The 25,909-nt window shown below is 42.7% G+C and overlaps 1 protein-coding gene across 1 annotated transcript in view; it reads left to right on the top strand.

Moving 5' to 3' along the window:
- Positions 1–20,655, top strand: part of FGF1 (fibroblast growth factor 1) — a 117,481-nt gene extending 96,826 nt beyond the window's left edge. Inside the window, exons 4-5 of the mRNA XM_064596103.1 lie at positions 20,272–20,356; positions 20,464–20,655. Coding sequence (XP_064452173.1) covers positions 20,272–20,315 — 44 coding nt within the window. The 3' untranslated portion in view covers positions 20,316–20,356; positions 20,464–20,655. The remainder of the gene's footprint in view (positions 1–20,271; positions 20,357–20,463) is intronic.
- The last annotated feature ends 5,254 nt before the right edge of the window (positions 20,656–25,909 follow it).

Genomic DNA, 25,909 nt, shown 5'->3' with positions numbered 1-25,909 from the left:
GCCCCAACCTCAAATTCTTAATTCATAACCATTTCTAAACAAGACTTGAAAAAGAGATTGAGCCAGGAAAAGGCAAGGCACCCAGGGTCTCTGAACATCCTCCCCAGCCCCCAGCCCTTTCTGACAATTACCGTCTTATCTACCTAACAGAAGAGTTTAACATCCATAACTCAGTGACAAGATAAACACCATTGCTACTGGAACGCATCTTATACTGGGATTCAAAAATTTTCATTTTTGCTGAACCAACTAAAAAAAGTAACTCTGTGCCCTAAATGTTTGAGAGGGTTAGGCTGGCTGAGAATTGGCCTCTTATGGGTGAACTTGACAGCAAAAGGGAAAAGTATAACTGAAGTCACTGCCTTCCATATTTATCTGAGTGATGTCCTAGCTGCCATGGGATGGGGAGGGGAGGGGAATCCTAACCCTAAGCACCCTTGGGTGGCCGTTACATTGAGGAGTATGGTAACAGTGATACGTCAAACAAAGACGTGCTTTCATGTGCACTTGTACAAATTAACAAAAATTATTTGTAGGAGCAGTAGTACAATATAGGAATCCTTAAGCCTGACCTAGCCTTGGGACTTGTAACTTCTCCATTTCAAAATCACTAGGCATTTGTTTGACAACCATTAAAACTGCAATAATGGCTCATGAAAAGCGGCACACCCCCACCTTCCTACTCCACTCCTTAAACCTGTCCTCCAGTCCCAGAAAGAAACTCCCTTGCTACTGTGCATAAAACTCAGAGCCTGAGATGTGGGGATCCAACACAGGGCATTCGGGACCCCAGTGATCCATCTGACATTCTCTCAAGTTATGGGGAAATGTACTAAATGACTACTGGGATCTTTCTGTAACACTGTACTCACTCTGCGGCTGACATATTGACCACGACATACTACACTGTTAGCTTTCCACCCCAGTTAGAAAAATTTAAAAGAGAAACCAGGTCACACACAGCCTGAAGCTGGAGGGTGGGTTTGCTTTATAAAACGCATGTATTGTAGGACCTACTTTTGGGGTCTTCTGATGGGGCTACGAATGTGTGTGATGTGGGAAGGAGGTATTTCCTAAATTGCTTCCTTCCCTCTGAGCTACCCACTGTCACACAGGCTGTGTTTACACATTTAGCAGCTAAATACTGGTGTCTATTTTATTACGTAAACAAGCAAAACCTCACCATGTCCTCGATGTGCTCTTCTATCAGCCTTAATGAAGGGTTGAGCACTCCTTGTTTGGAAGTGTGTTCAATTTCAGGATTTGGTTCACTTGGTTGCAGTGTCTGGGGAGGTAGGTGTAGGCAGGCAGTTTGTGCAAGTCGTCACAGAGATGCACATCACTGTGACTTTTGTAATTCATATTTTCCTGCCTTAAGAGAAATTCTTTTTTTAGTCTTACCCAGAGATGCATAAGAGCAAGAGGTTAGCCTATTTTACTGATATGCTTTGGCCCAGAACTTCTTCCTCCAAAGTAAGTTACAGGGACGTCTCCGTACACTAACTGGTTTTGTTTGGACTGTAAAAACAGGACTGTTTGTAGTCTCGACGTCAACTGTGTGGAGAGTTCAGTAGTTTCCTATAGAAGCGAATAGGAAGATCTCTGGCTTTCTCAAAATATAACACCTGCGGGGTGCCTGGATGGCTCAGTCAGTTAAGTGTCTGCCTTCGGCTCAGGTCATGATCCCAGAGTCCTGGAATCAAGTCCCGCATCGGGCTCCCTGCTCAGCAGGGAGTCTGCTTCTCCCTCTCCCTCTGCCTTTCCTCCCTCTGGTGCTCACTCTCCCTCTCTCTCTCAAATAAATAAAATCTTAAAAAAAAAAAAAGCACCTGCATTAGGAGCCCTGAGTGATCAAATCGAAAATCCAGGCGGGTGTGCAGAGGGGACGTATGAGAGAGGAACTTGTTTCCCTATCCATGGTGCCACTGGAATCTGTCACAGAATATTTACCTGAAGAGAAGAAGAGAGGTGGGTTTTGATAGACTGCTTGAAAGTGTGTAACTCTCAAGCTACCTGAACATTTGGAAAGAGTTTGGCAGGGCAGAGGGCTACCCAACACCGTCAAGTCTTCAAGAATAAACAGAAGGAATACATTTTGAAAATGATGCATTTTTCCTCAATTCTCTCCCTCATTCATTCATTCACCGGTCATTTATTGAGTATCTAGCATTGTGTTCGTGAGAGTCGGGTCAGGAAACTGAGACCGCACCAATACTCTGAACAGGGAAATTTTAATGGGAAGAATTCTTAGCTAATAAAAAGGGATTAACTACTGAGGGGTAAAGAGATCTCTAAGCAGGTGGAGGGAGCAGCTTCTATCCCAAGGCTAAGGAAAGTACTCAAGAGAGAGGGCCTTCTCTCAGGGATGAGATTCAGACTCCATGGGCAAACGGGTGGCTCTGGCCCAAGGATGGTGGCGGATCTCACCGTGGCACTTCAGGGAGCTTCCCATGGGGCGCTGGCGAGCCTCCCTGTAAGCAGCCTGAGGCCGAGCCAGTGCGACTCGCTGCAGGTTTGCACAGGAAGCTGCCCGAGGATGGCCACCCCAAAGACAAGCCCCTTCCCCTCGAAGTGTCCCGCCGGTGCCCTCTGCTGACAAAGCCTAAGCTGCATCAGCTGGCAAAGGAGAAACGTTGCCAGGGTCCGGCTGCAGCACGACAAAAGGAGGCAAAGAGGAACGGATTTGGAGCAGATAGGCAATAAACCGACAACCTGCATAACCACATGATTTAGATACTCGGCCAGACATAGCATTAGAGATGAATAAATGTGGTCCTTGCCCTTAAAAAGCTTATTGTAGGAGTGGATGGAGCCAGTCCCTAGATGAAGGCATCGATTTTTTTTTTTTTTTTTTGGTTTATTCCCTTTAAAAAAATCACTGCTCTCTGAGCCCTCTGAGCCTCTCCGAAGACCATCACGTACATTCAAGGTACTTCCTTTAGATATTAAGTCATTTGCTATTTTATTTTTTCAGGGAAATAATAAGGTCATTTGCTATTTTAAAGCAACCCTAATTGGGGCGCCTGGGTGGCTCAGTCATTAAGCGTCTGCCTTCGCCTAGGTCATGATCCCGGGGTCCTGGGATCGAGCCCCGCATCGGGCTCCCTGCTCGGTGGGAAGCCTGCTTCTCCCTCTCCTACTTCCCCCCGCTTGTGTTCCCTCTCTCGCTGTGTCTCTCTCTGTCAAATAAATAAATAAAATCTTAAAAAAATAAATAAATAAAGCAACCCTAGTCAGTGCAATATACACAAAGAGAAGCTAGCTCTGGAGCCAGACCAGCAGAGTTGGAATTCTGGCTCCTCTGTTTACTGACTTGGTAACTTTGGGCAAGTGACATAATCTAGCTGTCCTCCAGGTCCTCCTCCATAAAGTGAGGATCCAAATAGTATCAACCTCACAGGCTTGCTGAGAGGATCAACTGAGATGGAGGCACACAAGTACTTTTAACACAATATCTGGCAGACAAAATATAATTATACATATTATAATAAAATAGGGCTAAAAATGATCTTTTAGATTCTACATTCAGGTTCCCAGGGATTGTTTTCATGAACCCACATTTAGAAAGATCTTGCTTTTAAGCAATTCATTTAAAAGAGTTATAAATGGGGGCGCCTGGGTGGTTCAGTCAGTTAAGTGTCTAACTTCAGCTCAGGTCATGATCTTGGGGTCCTGGGATTGAGCCCCATATGGGGCTCCCTGCTCAGCAGGGAGTCTGCCTCTCCCTCTGCCCTTCTCCTGGCTCGCGTTCTCTCACTTTCTTCCTCTCAAATAAATAAATAAAATCTTTTTAAAAAAAAAAGAGGGGCACCTGGGTGGCTCAGTCGGTTAAGCATCCGACTCTTGATTTCAGGTCAGGCCATGATCTCAGGGTGGTGAGATAGAGCCCCGTGACAGGCTCTGCACGCAGAGTGGAGTCTGCTTGCTTTTCCTCCCTCTGCTCCTCCCCCTGTGCTCTCTCTCTGTCTCTGTCTCTCTCTCTCAAATAAATAAAATCTTTTTAAAAAAGATAAAAGTCTAGATTGACTCCAAGCTTACTTTTATATGGCACATCTTAAATGAAGTTTTACAAATTAAAAAAAAAAGTTGTGTGGAAGATAACACAGGAATAGTAAGGGGCCAGAAAAAACGTGCAAAAACAGAGCCGAAGAAACTGTGTGTGTTTGGTTAAGAGATTTAAAATGAGATGTCTTTGCTCTCTTCAGATAGTTCAAGGGTGATTTTGGTTTTCTTGCTCTGCTGGTCAAAATGAGTATGTGCAACTTAACAAGGAAGGGGTTTTGGTTCAGCATAAAGGAAAAAAAAAACTTGTAACAACTACAGCCATTCTAACCATGGTTGAAGCATATGCACGGTTAGTGGCTGGTACCTGCTACTCCTGGAGACGTTCACACAGAGACGGGATGGACACCTGCGGTAGCCTGACACATCACCCACACCTCCCTCCCGAGCTGAAGCCATCAGCCCTCCACAGGGATGGGCCAGGTGAAGACAGCTGCCCTGCCCAAGGGCACGCATGCCCCTCTGAGGCAGTCTGCATAGGGGCACACCTGCCCGGCTCCTTCGCTTCGGCACCAGACAGCTCTCAAGGATCATTTCAGCTTCAGAACTTCTCTAACGTCGGCTGAGGCCCCTACCGAGACCGCCTCACTTCTTCTACCCTATCCTGCTTCCTCCCCTCCCCCAGGGGTGGATCCCCAAATCCCTAAACAACTGCCAGTGGGAGAATCTTCACCTCACAGTCTGCTTCTCGGGGGAGCCCAGCCTGGGAGGATACCTGCCCAGGATGCTAGAGACATGGCTCTGAGCAGGATAACTGCAAAGGTCCCCTACAGTCCTATGACTCGACAAAGCCATTGGGCATCTGAAGCTGAATGTTCTAAGTCTACACAGTGTCCACTATGTGCAATCCATACGGATGATCCTCAAGAGAAATCTCAACCTTCTTTCGTACTGTCTGACCTACGGCCGGCCTGAAGTCACTTAGGAGGGGTACCTGTGGGGTCGTTACATTGTTCATTCAATCACTTGTCAAGTCTTTCAACAACTATTTATCAAGGCCCAGATAGGCACCCAGCCTGGTGGAGACAACGGTGAACAAAAGAGCTCTTTTCTGGAGCTTACATTCTAGTGAGGAGAAACATATCACCCTATTTTCCAAATTTCAGTCATTTGCATAATGCTTCCAAAATTTCTGCCTCTATGCCCATTGCCTGATCATGGTACTTCTACTTCCTCTGGCTTATAGATGGTGGATTCATAGTTTTATCTACTTTCGGCCCAACGTAGGCTAAAATGTTCACAAAAGGATAAGCTGAGTATATACATGTGTTTTCTAACACACATTAAAATAAACATATAACTTTAAAATAAAAAAAAATGAACACCTGCATATCATTTGTGCCATATGCGTACCATACTTTAGGAAGCAATTTATACAAAGGATCACACAGAGAAATGTAAAACTGCAAGGGTGACAAGTACTTACAATGAGAAGTATCCAGTGTCCTCAGAATATATAACAGGGGGATTTAATTTACTTAAGAGCTTCCCCAAGGAAGTGAGCTAATATCTGAAAGAAGAGTAAGAGCTGACAAGGTAAAGAGGTGGAGTGTGTGTTGTGAAGAACATTCCAGATAGTGGCAGCAGCATATGCTAAGGCCCCGTGGCAGGAGGGAACACAATGGCAATGAGGCTCAAGTGTGGTGACCAAGGGGTAGGGAGCATGTCATGAACTGAGGCTCGCTGGCAAAGTAGAGGCCAATGAAGGAAAAGGGAAGTTAGATAGATTCCGTTCTCCAACATCCGTAGATAACCAAGTTGAAGCTGTATATACATAATCACTCTCTCCCTCCTTCTCTCCCCCACACAACTGAATTGTAACACTTCTCTAGACCCTCTGCCAAAGGACACAAATAAGCAGCATCAACATGCATGTTTCTGGCCTGGGGCTGTGAAATTATTCCAGACTTGAAACTTTGGGGGCTGAGGTTACATTTGTTAAATATTTAGACCTTTCCCCTAGGCTTTTATTCATTCCATCCAGCAGGTGGAGTATAGGGATATGCTTTTTGTTCCCAACAAATCCCCTTACGTTGAAAAGGAAGAGCAAGGTTTGCCAGCACAGTCAAGGGTGAGAGATAGAACAAGGAGGCAGTGATTGTGTATTTGAGTCTCATTCATATGGAAAACATGAGCTAATTAGCTTCTTACTGCTGTGCTTCCAGAGATTCTGAATTTGACGTTTCTGTCCAAGTTTGGGGAGCTATTAATCAGTCCCAAAACAAATGAAGCGGCTTAAAAAGAATCACATAAACAAAAACCACATCCTTCATAAGATAAAAAGAAAAAAAAAAAACAGAAAGGCAACTTGGAAACTCTTCAGAGATGGTGCCCGTTTCAGGGTTTGGGGGGATTTGGCTGGCTGACGGAGATGTCTTAATTTGGGGATGAAAATAGAGAACACAAACATATTTACACAACTCTAATGAGGAAAACTCAACAGACCACATTGCCCTGTGGAAAGTGGCTTCTTAAAGTCCTATAGCCAAACAGTGACCTTGTGGGAAAAAACAAAGAAACCGAAGGACAGAAAGTGAATAGAGACAGAATAAGTTAGTTGGGGGGCTCCAGATTCTTTATAATAAGAAACATGACCGATTCTTTATAATAACCATTCTGAATTGATCTCATTCCTTTTTCTGGAAGACACAGAGACCTGCCTTCCTGACAACCAAACAAAGAAGACAGTTCCTGAGTCTCTGCCATGGAGGAGGTTATTGCAACAGATGTGGGGGAAAAGGAGAGAAAAGGGCTCTATTGAGGACTTGCCCCTGAGGACCCTCAGCTGGGGGACGTGGTTTATAAACAAACGCTCAGAACGCAACCTAAGAGAGCACCGAAATAAATGCATGCAGGGTGCTCTAGGAGCATGGGCAGAAGGGAAAATTCCTCCTGGGGGAGTTAGAGAAAGCTTTCCAGAGGAGGTGATGTCTGACCTGTGTCAGAAGAGATGAGCAGGTGTCTACCAGGCAGGGAAGAAAGCAGGAAAAGGGGGGACCATGGGGAATGGGGAGAGGGAAGTAGGATGATGGAGTCTCACCTCACTCATGGATTAGGAACGAGAGAGTCCACTTACAAAGAGGAGTCAGTCCCCCCATGGTCAAACTCAGTCCTGAAAAGCCCCCAGAGAGATGGACGTACCATATCTCAGTGAGGAACTGGCATGCATTTAGGGGGGGGGGGGCTATGAGCACTGAATAATTAAGCCCTGTAATCACATTCAGCCAGCCAGGTGCTCCCAGTACGAGAGGCCTGGAAAACCAGGTTAGCAGCAGATTCTTGCCTCCCCTCACTCCGTGGGGTTAAATAGACACAGGAGTAGAATGTCAGACAGATCACCCATAGTATTTACTGTTATCTTTCTCCTTCCTCCCTCCCCCACGCTCTCTCTCTCCTGAGTTGGTAAAGTTGATTTCTTTTAAGTGAACTGTGTGTATGTGATGTCACTTTCCTTCCAGGTATAGGGCACAAGCCGGGAGTGACCCAACTCCACTATTCAGTATGTGGTTTCTGCATCTCTAACACAGGGAGAACATTAAAACCTCCCTCATGGGGCGCCTGGGTGGCTCAGTCGTTAAGCGCCTGCCTTCGGCTCAGTTCATGATCCCAGGGTCCTGGGATCAAGCCCCGCATCGGGCTCCCTGCTCAGCGGGAGGCCTGCCTCTCCCTCTTCCACTCCCCCTGCTCGTGTTCCTCTCTCACTGTGTCTCTCTCTGTCAAATAAATAAATAAAATCTTTAAAAAAAAAACAACAAAAAAACCTCCCTCACAAGGTTATGGTGAGGATGAAATGAGCTAATCAGTGTAGACTGCACAGAACACTGCTTGGTGCAGGGTAAGTGTTTAATTATTACTGTTATGATCATTACTCCAATCACAGGAGACAGCACACGTTAGGACACAGAAAGACAGAGGAGAATGGTGTGTTTAGAGGATGGTGAACAGCACAACCAGCCAGAGGTGAAGCTAGTAAGGTAGGCTTTGGGGAATTTGTGAATATTCTTTATTGCAGGACTAAGCTTAAATTCTATCTTTGGGCAAGAAGAAACCAGTGGAGACATTCTGCAGGTAGGTCATACTTCTACAGTTATATTAAGCTGAGATACCTCTGGCTGTTGTGTGGAAAAGAAGATGGGAAAACCTGTCAGAAAGCTACTGTAAGAGTGTGGTCTTGGGGGGCACTGGGTGGTTGATTCAGTTTAAGCATCCGACTCTTGGTTTTGGCTCAAGTCATGATCTCAGGGTAGTGGGATCAAGCCCTGCATTGGGTTCCACACTCTTTGGGGAGTTTGCTTGGGATTCTCTGTCTCCCTCGCCCTCTGCCCCTCCCCACCATGCACCCACTTGCGCTCTCTAATAAATAAATAAATCTTCAAAAATAAAAGAGTGTGGTCTTGGGATGAGGAGGACCTGAGCTGATGACAGTGATGAGGGTGATGATTTTAATGTCAGTTCCCCCAAAACAGACCCTGAGACCATGACTTGGGCACAGGCTGGGAGGAGATCCCAAAAAGCACAAGTGCGGGAGGGGAAAATAAGACAGGGATAGGAGAAGGGCCAGCCATGCCTCATGGAACAGGTCACTGGTGTGGACAAGTGAGGCTCAATTCCACCGGGGTCCCTGCGAGGCTGTGGAGAAGACACCTCAGAATTACCCCAATCATGGAAGTGGGATACTTGTCCAGTGATGCCACCCTTCTCCAGCTGAGGGCTTCCCCTGGAGGTGTAAATCCCCGTACTTTTGAGCTGCTGTGCCTCCAGACTGAGCAAACTTCTTTAATACCCAAGGAAGTCCTCAGGCAGAGAAAAAAAAGAGAGGCAGGCTCTGGAGGGGAAGCTGTTGGTCTGTATGGGGACTGTCCAACAAGGCTGCATGCGAGCTCAGAAGTGGCTTGAAGAGATATGCGGCAGGGCATGATGATGACAATGATGATGACGACGACAATAATACTAGCTGCAGTAGGTAACCTTTTCTGAGTGCTTACCATGAACCAGACATGATGCTAAGCATCTCCTGTAAATGCATGATCACGGTCTATCCTTACAACCCTCAGGAGGTGCCAGTGCTATTACTATCCTTATTTTACAGATGGGGAAATTGAGGCACTGAGAGGTTATGTGATACGCCCCAAGGTACATAGCTAGGAGATGATGAAGCCCATGCTGGATCTCATGTATTGTGACTCCAGAGCCCATTCCTTCAATTGCTACTGCATACTGCCTCAAAAAGACTGGCAGTGAGCTGGGAAGAAGAGACGAATCTGAGAATGATTTAAGACAGTGTGATCCAATACGATAGCCACCAGCCGTGCGTGGCTACTGAGCACTTGGAAATGTGACTAGTACAACTAAAGCAGTGAAGTTTGAATTTTATTTAATTTTTTTTTAAAGATTTTATTTATTTATTTGAGAGAGAGTGAGTACATGAGAGGGGGGAGGGTCAGAGGGAGAAGCAGACTCCCCGCCGAGCAGGGAGCCCAATGCGGGACTCGATCCCGGGACTCCAGGATCATGACCTGAGCCGAAGGCAGTCGCTTAACCGACTGAGCCACTCAGGCGCCCGAATTTTATTTAATTTTAATTAAAATAGTTATGCATGCCTGGGGGCTACTGCATTGGACAGTGGAAATTTAGGAGGTGGAATATTCTGCCCTTGAAGAAGGTAAAGCATACTTAGATGTTTACCAATATGATGATGTTACGATGCATCTTTATGTGTGTCACAGTTAATTAATTACAAAGAGTATTGAAAATTCTGGGGGCGCCCAGGTGGCTCAGTCGTTAAGCGTCTGCCTTCGGCTCAGTTCACGATCCCGGGGTCCTGGGATCGAGCCCCACATCGGGCTCCCTGCTCCGCGGGAAACCTGCTTCTCTCTCTCCCACTCCCCCTGCTTGTGTTCCCTCTCTCGCTGTCTCTGTCAAATATATAAATAAAATCCTAAAAAAAAAAAAAAAAAGAAAATTCTGAAATTAATGAATTTTTTATATTTAATAAAATCAAACTAAAGCAGGCACACAGTTTTAAAAACACAGTATTACAAAATTTATAGCAGTAGTACCCTTTCCCATTGTACTCCTGGTTCCTGCTCTCCAGATACAACCACTTTTATTTCTTCTAGATATATCTCCTGATACTTACTTTGTATTTCTAAACAGTATCTATTAAACAGTACCTATTAGTTTCATTCTATGGAAGATACAGATTTAGCTTTTTATACTATATGCCCACCAGTTATTTACATAACCTCTATCCCAGCCCAGGGCCCTTCTCATCATCCCTAAAGAGTCACATCACTGGTTAGTTCAAGATTCAATGTTCACATTAGTAAAATGTTGTAATTATTAGTTACATATAAGCGAGGGGATGATTTCATGTCATTTTTCATACAAGTGTCTATCTTTCATTTCCTCCATTTTCAGCTTACTCATCATTAATTTAGCCTCAAACTTTCAGACAAGCTCTAAGAAGCCTCTCAATACAATCAACCACATTTTTTATCATTTTGATTTTCATTGAGACATCCCTCCTGGAGCCCTCAGATCTGTGAGGGCCTTTGGCAGCACCATTACCCTGTGGCTTCCCACCAATATTTTCCTGGGATTCCTCGTGCCTCTCTCCTATTTTAGATTTGCTATGCCAGGATCCCATGCAATCTTCTTTCTTGATTTAGCCCTTGGGCTATTTAATATTACCTCTAGTAGCTTTTTTCACAAATGGTAAATGGAAAGTTACTATTTAGAAGGTGTTTCGGTCTTCATTTGCTAGTCTAGCCAGGTATGGAACTCTCAGTTGTAAATTACCCTCCCTCAGGAACATGAAGGCATTGCTCTGTTGTCCCTTAAGCTTACAGTGCTGACATGAGGGAGTGTAATGCCATTCTGATTCCTGATCATTGAATTTTACCTCTTTTCCTCTCTGGAAGTTTTCATTATCTTCTCTGGCTCCAGTATTTGAAGTATTAGAATAATGCGCCTTGCTGCAGATATTTTCCATACATTGCAGTAGGTTAGTGGTGGGCCCTTTCAGTCTAGAAATACATGACTTTTGGTTCTAGAGAATTTTCTGGCAAAATTTCTTTTCCTCTCCTACCCCTTCTACACACACATACATTCTCTCTCTACACACACACACACACACACACACACACAATTCCTCTGGAGAATCCTGATTAATACACTTTGTTAGGTATTAAATAGTACTACAATCTTGTAAAGAAAACCCTCATTTTTGGAGATGCATAATAACATATTCAGGGGTAAAATATCATGATATATATAATTTACAATGGTTCAGCAAACACAGACACACAAAAGCAAATAGGCAAAATGTTAACAATAAATAAATATAGGAGGTGGGGGTATGGGAGTTTATTGCATTTTTTTAAATGTTTTATTTATTTATTCATGAGAGTCAGAGAGAGAGAGAGAGAGGCAGAGGCAGAGGGAGAAGCAGGCTCCCCACCTAGCAGGGAGCCCGATGTGGAACTCGATCCCAGGACCCTGGGATCATGACCTGAGCCGAAGGCAGACACTTAACCATCTGAGCCACCCAGGCGCCCTACATTCTTTTAGTATTTTTTCTGTTTAAAACTTTCTAGAGTAGAAAGTCAAGTCAATTAGGAAATAAAAAATCAGAGCAGTAAGTGGGAACTGGCAGTATTAGAAGTTCATCTCATTTCTCATGGTAATCAAGTAGAAAAAGTTTTAAAAGCTTCTGGTGGGCTGAGGTGACAAAGGAGAGATCTTGAGCTGGAAGTAAGCAGAAACTATTACTGAGACTACTACCAACCAGGAGTTTCAAAGAGCTGTACTGTCAGTGATGGGATGGATCAAGGGAAAAATAATCTATCCCATGGTTTGGGGATATGGCTGTGCTCAGGCCTGTATCATGAGAAAGGAAAGTCTCCCTCTAAGAAGCTATAATCATGAGCCTGTCCTCAAGCAGAATTGGACTACAAACTTATACTACTTGCTTCATCTAGGAACCCATACCCTTAGAAATTAATGTAAGAGAGTGGTCCATGATATTCTTTAGACACCAAGTACAAGCAAACAATCCAAGAATTACTGGGCAACGGGGTGATTCAGTTGGTTAAGTGTCTGACTCTTGGTTTCAGCTCAGGGCATGATCTCAGGGTCATGAGATAGAGCTCTGCCTCAGGCTCTGAGCTAAGCATGGAGGCTGCTGAAGATTTTCTCTCTCCCTCTGCCCCTCTCCTGCCCACACACGCTCTCTTTCTCTCTCTCTCTCAAACAAAACAAAACAAAAATTACTTATAAAAAGTTGAACAAGAGGGAGTCAATGGACAAAAATGGTGCTGTGGAATACTCAAGCACTTCAGACACTGGACTTTCGGGTACTAACTGGATACAGACTATCAAGAAGTACATTTAAAGTGGTCAAATACATTTTTTCAAAAGGGACTTACAGTGTGAGAAATAAAAAAACTATCATGAACACCAGGTGGGTTTAACTCAGAAAGGAATGAAATAAAATTCCAAATGAACAACAGAGATACTGAAATTAAAAACCTAATGGGTAGATTGCTTCCAGAAATGTCAGAGGAGTGAAGCAGACATGAAGCCCTCCCATAGATAACAATAATAGAAATAAGACTAAAGAAATATGTTTTAGAGGACATCTAAGTAAAATTTTGGACTGTGGAGAGAGTCCAAAAGCAGACAGAAGCAAGAGAGTTTAATCTCAATAAACTGCCACAGGAAGGGGTCAGAATTGAGAGTTTATGTCTTCCCGGACTGAGGATGATGCCCAACCCTTACAGCTCTAGTTGTAAAAAACAAAAACAAAAACAAAAACAAAAACAAAAAACAAAAAACAAAAAAATAGCAGTGGAAAACCACAGCCTTACCAGCTAAGGTGCCAAAGATCAGAGTTCAAGGCTGAAAACATAGCTAGAAATCTACAGGAAAAGTACTGGCAGCAGAAAAACCACAGAAAGAGTATAAAACTCTGAGTATAAACTCTGCCCAACTTCTGGGCCAAGAGCTAAACTACGCATGTGTGGGAAGAGGCACTAAGAGGCCTAGGGAAAAAGTGGGCAGAAACCAGAAAGCAATCTGCTCTTGAGTAAAAAAAAACTGTGTGCTGCCCTATCTGTGAGTTTGCTGCCTTTTTTCCAAAATTGAGTTAACTTCCCAAACATGCACAAGTCAGGTACCAGAAAGTTGAATCTTACAGGCTTGAAAGGTCAGAGACAGAGCCCCAGACCAGCCAAAATAGCTAGAAATTAAGAAGAGGGGAATCACTAAAAGCAAGAAAATCAAAGAGAGTGACCTCTATCTCTGTTGAAATCCTTCACTAAACACTACATTATAAGAAGTGGAAAACTCCCAAAGGATTAGGTGGGAAAAGTAGCAATGAGAAGCCATAAGAACAGAGATATTCAATGTTGCATACTCTAAGGGAGACAAAAGTAACACTGAAGTCCAGACAAGTTAATTGCCTACTAGAAAACAAAATGCACCTCAGAAGAACGAAAGAGAATCTAGAGTTGCCATAATGTATCATCTGTAAGGCTCAATTTTCAACCAGAAATTACTAGATATACCAAGAAATGTTAAGTGTGCTCTGTATTCAGGGGAAAAGGCAGCCAATAGGAATTGACTCTGAATGCCTCCACATCTTGAATTTAGCAGACTTTAAAGCAATTATTATAAGTATGTTCAAAGAAGTAAAGGAAAATATGGTATCGTATTGAATGGACAGCTAGGAATTCTCAAAAGAAAAACGGAAACTGAGAAAAAAAAAAAAAGGAAATTCTAGATCCGAAAAGCACAAAAACTGAAATTTAAAAAGTTTATTACATGGGCTCAATTATCTATTGAGAATGGCCGAAGAAAGAATCAGTGAACTTGTAGGGCAACAAGAGTACCAAGAAACAGAAAGAATAAAGATTAAGGTAAATTGAGGAGAACCTCAGAGACCTGAGGGAACAATATACAAATGTTGCAATACACATACAACTGGAACTCCAAAGGAAGAGGAGAAAGAAAAAAAAGGGTAGAAAAAAATATTTGAAGAAGGAATTGCTGAAAACTTACCAAAGGGGAATAAGGAAACTCTTAGGAGTGATGGAAATGTTCTGTATTTTGATTGTGGTGGGGGTTTCATGGGCATATACATTCATCAGAACCCATCTAATTATACAGTTTAAGTGGGTATGTTTTGTTGTACATAAATGATCTCAATAAAGTTATTTAAAAATGTAAATGATGAACTATACCTCTCTCTTCCATTTAAAAAAAAACTAAGAAGGGGAGCCTGGGTGGCTCAGTCAGTTAAGCATCTAACTCCTGATTCTGGCTACAGGTCATGATCTGAGGGTCATGAGATCAAGCCACCACATCAGGCTCTGCACTGGGCATGGAGCCTGCTTAAGATTCTCTCTCTCCCTCTTCCTCTGCCCCCCTGCCCTGGCTTACACACACACACACTCTCTCTCTCTCTAAAAAAAAAAAAAAAAAAAGTCCTAACAAATGGGCTAAATATTATACTGGACATATGGGAGAGAATATGGATAAAGAAAAAAATAAATCTGAAGAAATTAACCGGAATGTAACATGGTGAAATCAAGAGGTCAGGGAGAAGAGAATGAGAGGAGGAGCTGTAGTATGACAGAATGGAAATGTGGACAGATAGTATTTGAAGGGATTTTTACTGAGAATTTTCCAAAGTTGATGAAAGACATGAATCCTACGTTTCAGGAAGCACATGGAGTCCTGCAGAGTAGAAACAGAACTACAGCCACATCTAGACCAAGAGCTGTGAGGGGGGAGAAAACCACGGAGAGTGTCTTCAAAACAGGTGGCGGAAAGAGGGATTGCCTACGAAGTGGCATTTACACTGGCAGCAGACTTTTCAACCCAACAGTAGTGGCCAACACAGAGTAGAATCCGGTCTTCAAAGTACTGAGAGAAAATAGATTTCGACCTCTCCTGCTCCCCCCTGGGTACCTTGCACCCAGCTGCAGAGCTATTTCTGAACATACCTTCTGTTTTGAGGCTTCTCATTACCTCTTCACTCCCAGTCCATCAAATATGTCCAGTCTCTTGGGCTATTAAGGGATTTTATTTAAAGTAAACAGTGTTAATGTGCTGAGGGTGTTAATGACTCGATGCTGTGGGTTGCCAGTATTGACCTAAGCTATTTTTATTATAATATTACTTAAATACACACAAATATATAAAACTAGGCATAAACTCTTATGCTTATCGTTCTTACACAACTATTAAACCAAGACAAATTCATAAATACATATGATTAACTTATAAAGAAATTATAAGCAAAATTATGACAATAAAATCTAAAATATAGATATGTGTGGCAGATGATACTAATTTGCTGAGATGAATGGCTAAAACTGTGTTTGTTTTTTAAAAATTTTATTTATATGAGAGAGAGAGATAGCAAGAGAGTATGATCGAGGAGGAGAGGGAGAAGCAGACTCCCTGCTGAGCAGGGAGTCTGATTGGGGGGGGCTTGATCCCAGGACCCCGGGACCATGGCCTGAGCCGAAGGCAGACACTTAACTGACTGAGCCACCCAGGTGCTCCTAAAATTGTGTTTCAGAGCAGAAAGATACCATTGTGTGTCTTTTCCTTCACTGAAGCAGGCTCAGAGCAGAGAGTCAGGCTGCCTGGGTTGAAAGCCCACTGTGTGATTTGGGCAAATGACTTAATATCGTTAAGCCCCCACCCCTCCCCTCTAAAATGAAGAGAGTGAAACCCAAATCAGGAATGTTGTGAGGATTAAATGCAACAAGAGGAGGGGAGTACTTAGCCCAGTGCCCAGCACTAAAATGGGCTTTATAAATTATTATTACTATTGTTGTAATTTGTCCTCTTTGATAATAAACCCATTTTAACTTCTGTTCCATCATTTTGAAATTTAAAATACAATACTAAAAAAATTTCTTTTCAAGAAAAAAGTCCTAATGAACTTGGAATCTACAAGCTGGCTCTTGGCTGAGTCTTTGCCTGTAATGAAAAAGGTAGTGATCACATCAGGCTTTTGAGTTTGGAACACCTCTGCTGGCGTGGACCTCCTAAGACTCAATTTCTACATAATGTCTTCCCTTAAGTCGACCCTGCGATGGGAAGTCAATGGCCTTCCCTTGCTCCCAGTGTAAGCATAAATTCCCATGCAAACCTGGGAGCTATAACGATGTTATAGCGATGGGGTAAATGTCCAGGCGATCCAGAATAGGTATATATTTAGAGTATATATTTAGAGATCCTCCCTGAAATAGAAACACACACACACCACCTCTACCAACACCAACACTACCCTTAGATTTAACAGCTTCCTGGAAATGAAGGGTTTTAAGCCAAAGGAGTTGCTCCAGGGTGAGAACCTTAGTCTTGGTGGCAGGCTGTAGCAGGATGGTGATAAAGGGGAGGGTTTGTCATTCTTTAGGGGCAAAAGAATGCTTATAACATAAAAAAACAAAGAAACCCCTATATATTTAGTCTACCAAGAAAGCAGGTACAGCTATTTAAAACAAAATCTTACAGTTTTAATCTTTATGAGATGGTAATTTATGGTAAGAAAGGCTTGGATGAAATTGAACTATCTTTATAATGTTTGTCAAGAGAAATTTAAGGGGCACCAGGGTGGCTCAGTCAGTTAAGCATCTAACTCTTGATTTCGGCTCTGGTCATGATCTCATGGTCATGAGCCCAGCATAGGGCTCCTCACTGGGAGTGGAGCTTGCTTGGGATTCTCTCTCTCTCTCTCCCTCTGCCCCTCCCCCACCCTTCTCTCTCTAAAAAAAGAATAAAAATTTTTTTTAGAAAGAGAAATTTAATAAGCAAACTAGCAACACTAGAGGATGAACTTTTCACCACTTGAAAAAAACAACCATTTTAAAAAATGACTTTAGCCCCTACTGTATACAATGAAGCTACTTAAAAATAAGTTATAGCTATCTCCCTTAATTAAGGAAAGTCTTTTAAGCTCTTGGTCCCAAAGGTACATGCTTGAGGGTAATCATAATCTGTTTCCGGTACTTCTTGTAGTTGACTGGCCCTATTGCCAATTATTCTAAATGGGTAAGGAATTAGCTGAGCTATCTGAGACTGGGTAGGTTCAGACATTTCTTACAAATAAAAGCAGATCCTTCAGGGGGCGCCTGGGTGGCTCAGTCGGTTAAGCATCTGCCTTCCGCTCAGGTCATGATCCTGAGGTCCTGGGATGGAGCCCCCTGCTCAGTGGGGAGCCTGCTTCTCCCTCTGCCTCTGCCCCTCCCCCAACTCTTGCTGTCTCTCAAATGAATAAAAATCTTAAAAAAAAAAAAAAAAAAAAAGCAGACCCTTCAGAGTGAGAAAGTCACTTCTCACTAGGTACTTTCGTCCTTAACCTTAAGTCCTCTCCTAATGGCTCGGCAAACTCTGTGATAAAATGTAGCAAAGGCCAGATAAAGTACATCATGTGAAACACTTATCAAGACCACTTCAGGGGAGCCTGGGTGGCACAGTTGGTTAAGTGTCTGCCTTTGGCCCAGGTCATGATCTCAGGGTCCTGGGATCAAGTCCCACTTTGGGCTCTGGTTCAGCAGGGAGTCTGCTTCTCCTTCTCCCTCTGCAACTCCCCCTGCTTGTGCTCTCTCTATCTCAAATAAATACCTTAGAAAAAAAAAAAGACCACTTCAACCCAGGTGTTATACCACAACCTGAGAAAGGTATGCACAGAGGCTCCACTGGTGGACCCCTGCCCATTATCTGAAGCCCACTTTGCCCATACCCAAACTATGACTGCCTTCCTCCACCTCCCAGAATACTGAGAGGCACCTGCATGGCTCAGTTGGTTGAGCAGCTGCCTTGGGCTCAGGTCATGATCCCAGGGTCCTGGGATCGAATCCTGCATTGGGCTCCTTGCTCAGTGGGGAGACTGCTTCTCCCTCTGCCTCTCCCCTCCGCTTGTTCTCTCTCTCAAATAAATAAATAAAATCTTAAAAAAAAAAAAAGGGTAGAATTCCTCAAATACCTTAAGAATGCTAGATACAAAGAACAATGACAGCTAGATTCAGACAAAACACCAGATTCTTAGAAATGAGGATTCCCACATACACGACCATCCCACCAATTTAAATAAAAAGTGGGGGTGGTCAAAGAACAGAAAGCAAGGACTCAGATACTAGTGCCCCCATGTTCACAGTATTATTCACAATGGCCTAAAGTAGAAGCAACCCAGTGTCTATCAACAGAGGAATGCATCAACAAAATGCAGTATCTAAATACAAGGGAATACTGTGCAGCCATAAAAAGGAAGGAAATACTGACACATACTACATCACAACATAGATGAACCTTGAAAACATTATGTTAAGTGGAACAGGCCAGACACAAGAGGACAAATGCTTTATGATTCTATTTATATGAGGTATCTAGAAGAGACAAATAGAGATCAGCAGGGGCTGGAGAGAACGGAGAGTTATAGCCTCTCCTGGGCCCCCCATACTCCCCTCCCTCTCAAAATGTCCAAAGATCACAGTCTGGAAAATATGTTTTGTACAATTATAACGAAGCGTCCATATTTCTATTCCTAGAAGGGATTCTTCTCCCTGCACCTCATCCATCCACATAAAATCACACTGTCTTTCTAGCCTGGATACCTTTCCTGAACAAAACTCTATTCACTTGGGAAAAGAAAGGTGGCTGTGTCCCAGGGATAATGTCCACAGGGTCCTGGAAATGATCAGAACACACATCTATCACAACACAATGAGGAAAACATTTAGAGTACTTCCTCTGAGGTAAAAACTTGGCGAAATTTGGGTTCTCTCATGAGTGTCCTAGGTTGTTCAATAATGACAGCTCCAGAAAACCTTCTGGGTTCATGACTATGAGTACCTGGAAGCAGACAATCCCACAAGAGCCCAAATCTTAAGGCTCCATCTAGAAAGCGCACCAAAAAAAGCTGTGGGAAACTCTGGATGTAAACCAAGGGTCTGCAGGAAGAACATGGTAACAGACGGCTCCCAGCTATCTCATGTTTCCATGGTAATTCATGCTACACTGGCAGCTCCGGCCTCTGGGAGCCCCTGGGACATGATTTATGGCAGCCACAGGCAGCTACGGGCGCTGGATGTGAGCCGGACCCACATAGGATAAAGCAGACAGAGACAGACTGCCCTGCTTTATCTCATCATGTACTTCCTCACCTTTCCTGACTGGGCGGGGGTGTCACCCAGTGAAAGAATGTTTTACAAGCAAGCCATTCATCAGGACTCCTAATTAAAAAGTTGGAGAGCGTAACAATGGAGCGGATTTTGCCGTCTTCTGACACTTCATTAACCTCATCATTGTTCTTCTGCCAAGGGCAGGAGTCTCCAGGATTACTACCTAGGTTCTGTCCTTAACACTCAGGCAGAAAAAGAAGCAGTAACACTTTGCCGCAAAAATAACTCCCCCGTATGACCACAAGAGTTGTGCCAGATCATGAAGGAAACAGGAACAACATGACAAGGAAAAGAAGACCTACTTGGACTTTACTAAATTTAGGAATATTCCCCTTCACTCAGAGGAAAATAGAAGAGGAATAATAAGTAACCTATTTTTTCATAGACCTTTCTAGTAAAGAGTAAAATGTTACCCACTTCTCTTTGAAGGAGACAGCTAAGAATAAAGAGCTAGGGAATTGACATGTTATCTATATACCAATAGCTGCACATTTTGTGAATTTTGACTTGAGCTCACTTATCCTCCCCCCCTTTTTTTTTAACTCAGTGGCAAAACTAAACTTATGTTTTAAATACATAAATAAACCCCGGGGGATGTAGTTCAAACCAAAACCATATCCATTTATTTTCTGTGACTGTTGAGCTGAAACATAAAAATACTCACCCAACCAAAGCAGTGTTTCTGTGTTTGAGTCTGTCTCTGGGATCATGGAAATGGGAGGAAGATGCCAGACTCTGCTGGAGCAAGGCATTCAACTTCACCTCACTCCAGCTGAGAATCTGGTTAAGACTTAAAGAGGGAGAGGTCCTGAGTGGTCTCATGAAGCCCAAAGGCAGAATTCCCAAAACTCTAGGTTTTACCTGACTCTGACATTCCTCAGAGAGCAGAGGACAGGGATACAGGCCTGGCCCAAAGTCCTGATCATCTTTCACAGTCTCTTTTGCTTTGTGTTTCCTCCTCTTTTTTTTTGCCTATGGGTCTATTGTTGGCCTCTTCCACTCTCCTTAGGTGACTACAGCTGCTCTGACTTTCGTGGACAGCCTGTTCTCTGATGACTTCCAACCCATGGCGGTGCTTCTTTTGGGAGCTGCAGGTCAGTATGTTCAACTGCCGGCTGGACATTGCCAAGGGGATGTTCAGCGAACGCCTTGAAGGTAATTAGCTCTCCCTTTCTCAGTTCCAAATCTATTCCTCCTCCAGATTCATTCATGAAAATCCTGAGCTCTGAAGCAAACATTACTCCCAAATGATTCCCATGATGCTTTCTCAGTCTCAAAATGAACAGATTTCCAGAAAGGAGACGGTGGCCAGAGGGTGACCACGTTGTGGAGAGATGCCCACTCACCCTGAGGCTACATGGGTGAGTGTGAGGAGGTGTGTGTAGGGCGGGGGGATAGGGAGCTGTTCCCAGGAGACAGAAATAGTTCCTTGAAAGTCAGAGAGGTTGGTCAAACAATCCACTGCAAACTCCAAGAGCTTTCAATATTTATGCTCAGTGTAAGTGTTTAAAGGACCTACCTTATTGCTTATAAAATAAAGAAAATTACAAGATTTATGTGGAGTTTGCTTACATCTTGGGATATCAGGACTTTTATAGCTTCCTTTAGCCAAGTCACCATGTGCTTAAATAAAAATACAAAAATTTCTCAAGAATGACAGAAAAATCTTCTAGAAAGAAGAAATGTTGAGCAGTGTCTGATTCTTACCCCCTGAATTTCTGCCTATAGGTGAAGTATAGACAAAAATCCCCTTTCTTTGTTTCTACTTGTAAGGTCTCAGACCATCTAACAATTTTGTGAAGAACATTATAAAACAAATAAGCTAGCAAAAACACAGAATGCTTAAGTCCTCACAGTGTTAAAACTTGAAATCTAGGCATAATCTAACAACCAACCTCTTTAACTTTCTTTTTATAAATGAGGAAACTAAGTCCCAGAGAGAGTAAATGAAGGGCCCAGAGCCACAAAACTATAGAGTGACAGAGGCAGAACCCAAACTTGGTGACTTGCCTCCCTATCTGATGTTCTTTTCATTCTTTCAAGCTACCACTCTTTTTTTTTCTTTCTTTTTTTTTTTATTCTTATGTTAATCCCATACATTACATCACTAATTTTAGATGAAGTGTTCCATGATTCATTGTTTGTGCATAACACCCAGTGCTCCATGCAGAATGTGCCCTCCTCAATACCCACCACCAGGCTAACCCATCCTCCCACCCCCCTCCCCTCTAGAACCCTCAGTTTGTTTTTCAGAGTCCATCGTCTCTCATGATTCGTCTACCCCTCCGATTTCCACCGCTTCATTCTTCCCCTCCTGCTACCTTCTTCTTCTTCTTTTTTTTTTCTTAACATATATTGCATTATTTGTTTCAGAGGTACAGATCTGAGATTCAACAGTCTTGCACCATTCACAGCGCTTACCAGAGCACACACCCTCCCCAGTGTCTATCACCCAGTCACCCCAAGCCTCCCACCCCACCCCTCACTCCAGCAACCCTCAGTTTGTTTCCTGCGATTAAGAATTCCTCGTATCAGTGAGATCATATGATACATGTCTTTCTCTGTTTGACTTATTTCACTCAACATGATACCCTCCAGTTCCATCCACGTCGTTGCAAATGGCAAGATCTCATTCCTTTTGATGGCTGCAAAATATTCCATTGTATATATATACCACCTCTTCTTTATCCATTCATCTGTCGATGGACATCTTGGCTCTTTCCACAGTTTGGCTATTGTGGACATTGCTGCTATAAACATCGGGGTGCACGTACCCCTTCGGATCCCTACTTTTGTATCTTTGGGGTAAATACCCAGTAGTGCAATTGCTGGATCATATGGTAGCTCTATTTTCAACTGTTTGAGGAACCTCCATACAATTTTCCAGAGTGGCTGCACCAGCTTGCATTCCCACCAACAGTGTAGGAGGGTTCCCCTTTCTCCGCATCCCTGCCAACATCTGTCGTTTCCTGACTTGTTAATTTTAGCCATTCTGACTGGTGTGAGGTGTATCTCATTGAGGTTTTGATTTGGATTTCCCTGATGCCGAGCGATATTGAGCACTTTTTCATGTGTCTGTTGGCCATTTGGATGTCTTCTTTGGAAAAATGTCTGTTCATGTCTTCTGCCCATTTCTTGATTGGATTCTTTGTTCTTTGGGTGTTGAGTTTGATGAGTTCTTTATAGATTTTGGATACTAGCCCTTTATCTGATATATCATTTGCAAATATCTTCTCCCATTCTGTCGGTTGTCTTTTGGTTTTGTTGACTGTTTCCTTTGCTTTGCAAAAGCTTTTTATCTTGATGAAGTCCCAATAGTTCAGTTTTGCCCTTGCTTCCCTTGCTTTTGGCGATGTTTCTAGGAAGAAGTTGCTTCGGCTGAGGTCGAAGAGGTTGCTGCCTGTGTTCTCCTTTAGGATTTTGATGGACTCCTGTCTCACATTGAGGTCTCTCATCCATTTTGAGTTTATTTTTGTGTGTGGTGTAAGGAAATGGTCCAGTTTCATTCTTCTGCATGTGGCTATCCAATTTTCCCAACGCCATTTGTCGAACAGACTGTCTTTGTTCCATTGGACATTCTTTCCTGCTTTGTCAAAGATGAGTTGACCATAGAGTTGAGGGTCCATTTCTGGGCTCTCTATTCTGTTCCATTGATCTATGTGTCTGTTTTTGTGCCAGTACCATGCTGTCTTGATGATGACAGCTTTGTAATAGAGCTGGAAGTCCAGAATTGTGATGCCGCCGGCTTTGCTTTTCTTTTTCAACATTCCTCTGGCTATGCGGGGTCTTTTCTGGTTCCATACAAATTTTAGGATTATTTGTTCCATTTCTTTGAAAAAAGTGGATGGTATTTTGATGGGGATTGCATTGACTGTGTAGATTGCTCTAGGTAGCATTGACATCTTCACAATATTTGTTCTTCCAATCCATAAGCATGGAACGTTTTTCCATTTCTTTGTGTCTTCCTCCATTTCTTTCATGAGTATTTTATAGTTTTCTGAGTACAGATCCTTTGTCTCTTTGGTTAGATTTATTCCTAGGTATCTTATGGTTTTGGGGGCAATTGTAAATGGGATCAACTCCTTAATTTCTCTTTCTTCTGTCTTGTTGTTGGTGTATAGGAATGCCACTGACTTCTGTGCATTGATTTTATATCCTGCCACTTGACTGAATTCCTGTTTTGGGGTGGAGTCTTTTGGGTTTTCCACATAAAGTATCATATCATCTGCAAAGAGTGAGAGTTTGACTTCTTCTTTGCCAATTTGGATGCCTTTGATTTCTTTTTGTTGTCTGATTGCTGTGGCTAGGACTTCCAATACTATGTTGAATAGCAGTGGTGATAGTGGACATCCCTGCCGCGTTCCTGACCTTAGGGGGAAAGCTCTCAGTTTTTCCCCATTGAGAATGATATTCGCTGTAGGTTTTTCATAGATGGCTTTTATGATATTGAGGTATGTACCCTTGATCCCTATACTCTGAAGAGTTTTGATCAAGAAAGGATGCTGTACTTTGTCAAAAGCTTTTTCTGCATCTATTGAGAGGATCATATGATTCTTGTTCTTTCTTTTGTTAATGTCTTGTATCACATTGATTGATTTGCGGATGTTGAACCAACCTTGCAGCCCAGGGATAAATCCCACTTGTTCATGGTGAATACTCCTTTTAATGTACTGTTGGATCCTATTGGCTAGTATTTTGGTGAGAATTTTTGCATCCATGTTCATCAGGGATATTGGTCTGTAATTCTCCTTTTTGATGGGGTCTTTGTCTGGTTTTGGGATCAAGGTAATGGTGGCCTCATAAAATGAGTTTGGAAGTTTTCCTTCCATTTCTATTTTTTGGAACAGTTTCAGAAGAATAGGTATTAATTCTTCTTGAAATGTTTGGTAGAATTCCCCTGGGAAGCCATCTGGCCCTGGGCTTTTGTTTTTTGGGAGATTTTTGATGACTGCTTCAATTTCCTTAGTGGTTATAGGTCTGTTCAGGTTTTCTATTTCTTCCTGGTTCAGTTTTGGTAGTTGATACATCTCTAGGAATGCATCCATTTCTTCCAGGTTATCTAATTCGGTGGCATAGAGTTGCTCATAATATGTTCTTATAATTGTTTGTGTTTCTTTGGTGTTGGTTGTGATTTCTCCTCTTTCATTCATGATTTTGTTGATTTGGGTCCTTTCTCTTTTCTTTTTGATAAGTCTGGCCAGGGGTTTATCAATCTTGTTAATTCTTTCAAAGAACCAGCTCCTAGTTTCGTTCATCTGTTCTACTGTTCTTTTGGTTTCTATTTCATTGATTTCTGCTCTGATCTTTATTATTTCTCTTCTCCTGCTGGGTTTAGGCTTTCTTTGCTGTTCTTTCTCCAGCTCCTTTAGGTGGAGGGTTAGGTTTTGTATTTGAGACCTTTCTTGTTTCTTGAGAAAGGCTTGTATTGCTATATACTTTCCTCTTAGGACTGCCTTTGCTGCATCCCAAAGATTTTGAATAGTTGTGTTTTCATTTTCATTGGTTTCCATGTATTTTTTAAATTCTTCTTTAATTTCCTGGTTGACCCATTCATTCTTCAGTAGGATGCTCTTTAGCCTCCATGTATTTGAGTTCTTTCTGACTTTCCTCTTGTGATTGAGTTCTAGTTTCAAAGCATTGTGGTCAAAAATAGGCAGGGAATGATCCCAATCTTTTGGTACCAGTTGAGACCTGATTTATGACCTAGGATGTGATCTATTCTGGAGAATGTTCCATGGGCACTAGAGAAGAATGTGTATTCCGTTGCTTTGGGGTGGAATGTTCTGAATATGTCTGTGAAGTCCATTTGGTCCAGTGTGTCATTTAAAGTCTTTATTTCCTTGTTGATCTTTTGCTTAGACGATCTGTCCATTTCAGTGAGGGGGGTGTTAAAGTCCCCCACTATTATTGTATTGTTGTCGATGTGTTTCTTTGCTTTTGTTATTAATTGCCTTATATAATTGGCTGCTCCCATGTTAGGGGCATAGATATTTACAATTGTTAGATCTTCTTGTTGGATAGATCCTTTAAGTAGGATATAGTGTCCTTCCTCATCTCTTATTACATTCTTTGGTTTAAAATCTAATTTGTCTGATATAAGGATTGCCACCCCAGCTTTCTTTTGGTGTCCATTAGCATGGTAAATGGTTTTCCACCCCCTCACTTTCAATCTGGGGGTGTCTTTGGTTCTAAAATGAGTCTCTTGCAGACAGCATATCGATGGGTCTTGTTTTTTAATCCAGTCTGATAGCCTGTGTCTTTTGATTGGGGCATTTAGCCCATTTACATTCAGGGTAACTATTGAAAGATAGGAATTTAGTGCCATTGTATTGCCTGTAAGGTGACTGTTACCGTATATTGTCTGTGTTCCTTTCTGGTCTATGTTGCTTTTAGGCTCTCTCTTTGCTTAGAGGACCCCTTTCAAGATTTCCTGTAGGGCTGGTTTTGTGTTTGCAAATTCCTTTAGTTTTTGTTTGTCCTGGAAGCTTTTTATCTCTCCTTCAATTTTCAATAACAGCCTAGCTGGATAGAGTATTCTTGGCTGCATATTTTTCTCATTTAGTGCTCTGAATATATCCTGCCAGTCCTTTCTGGCCTGCCAGGTCTCTGTGGATAGGTCTGTTGCCAATCTAATGTTTCTACCCTTG

The sequence above is a fragment of the Mirounga angustirostris genome, unplaced genomic scaffold (genome assembly GCF_029215605.1).
Source record: "Mirounga angustirostris isolate CCGP_5_RB_7025 unplaced genomic scaffold, mMirAng1.0.hap1 SCAF_7, whole genome shotgun sequence".
Lineage (NCBI taxonomy): Eukaryota > Metazoa > Chordata > Mammalia > Carnivora > Phocidae > Mirounga > Mirounga angustirostris.
This window is presented reverse-complemented; position numbering and strand designations above follow the sequence as displayed.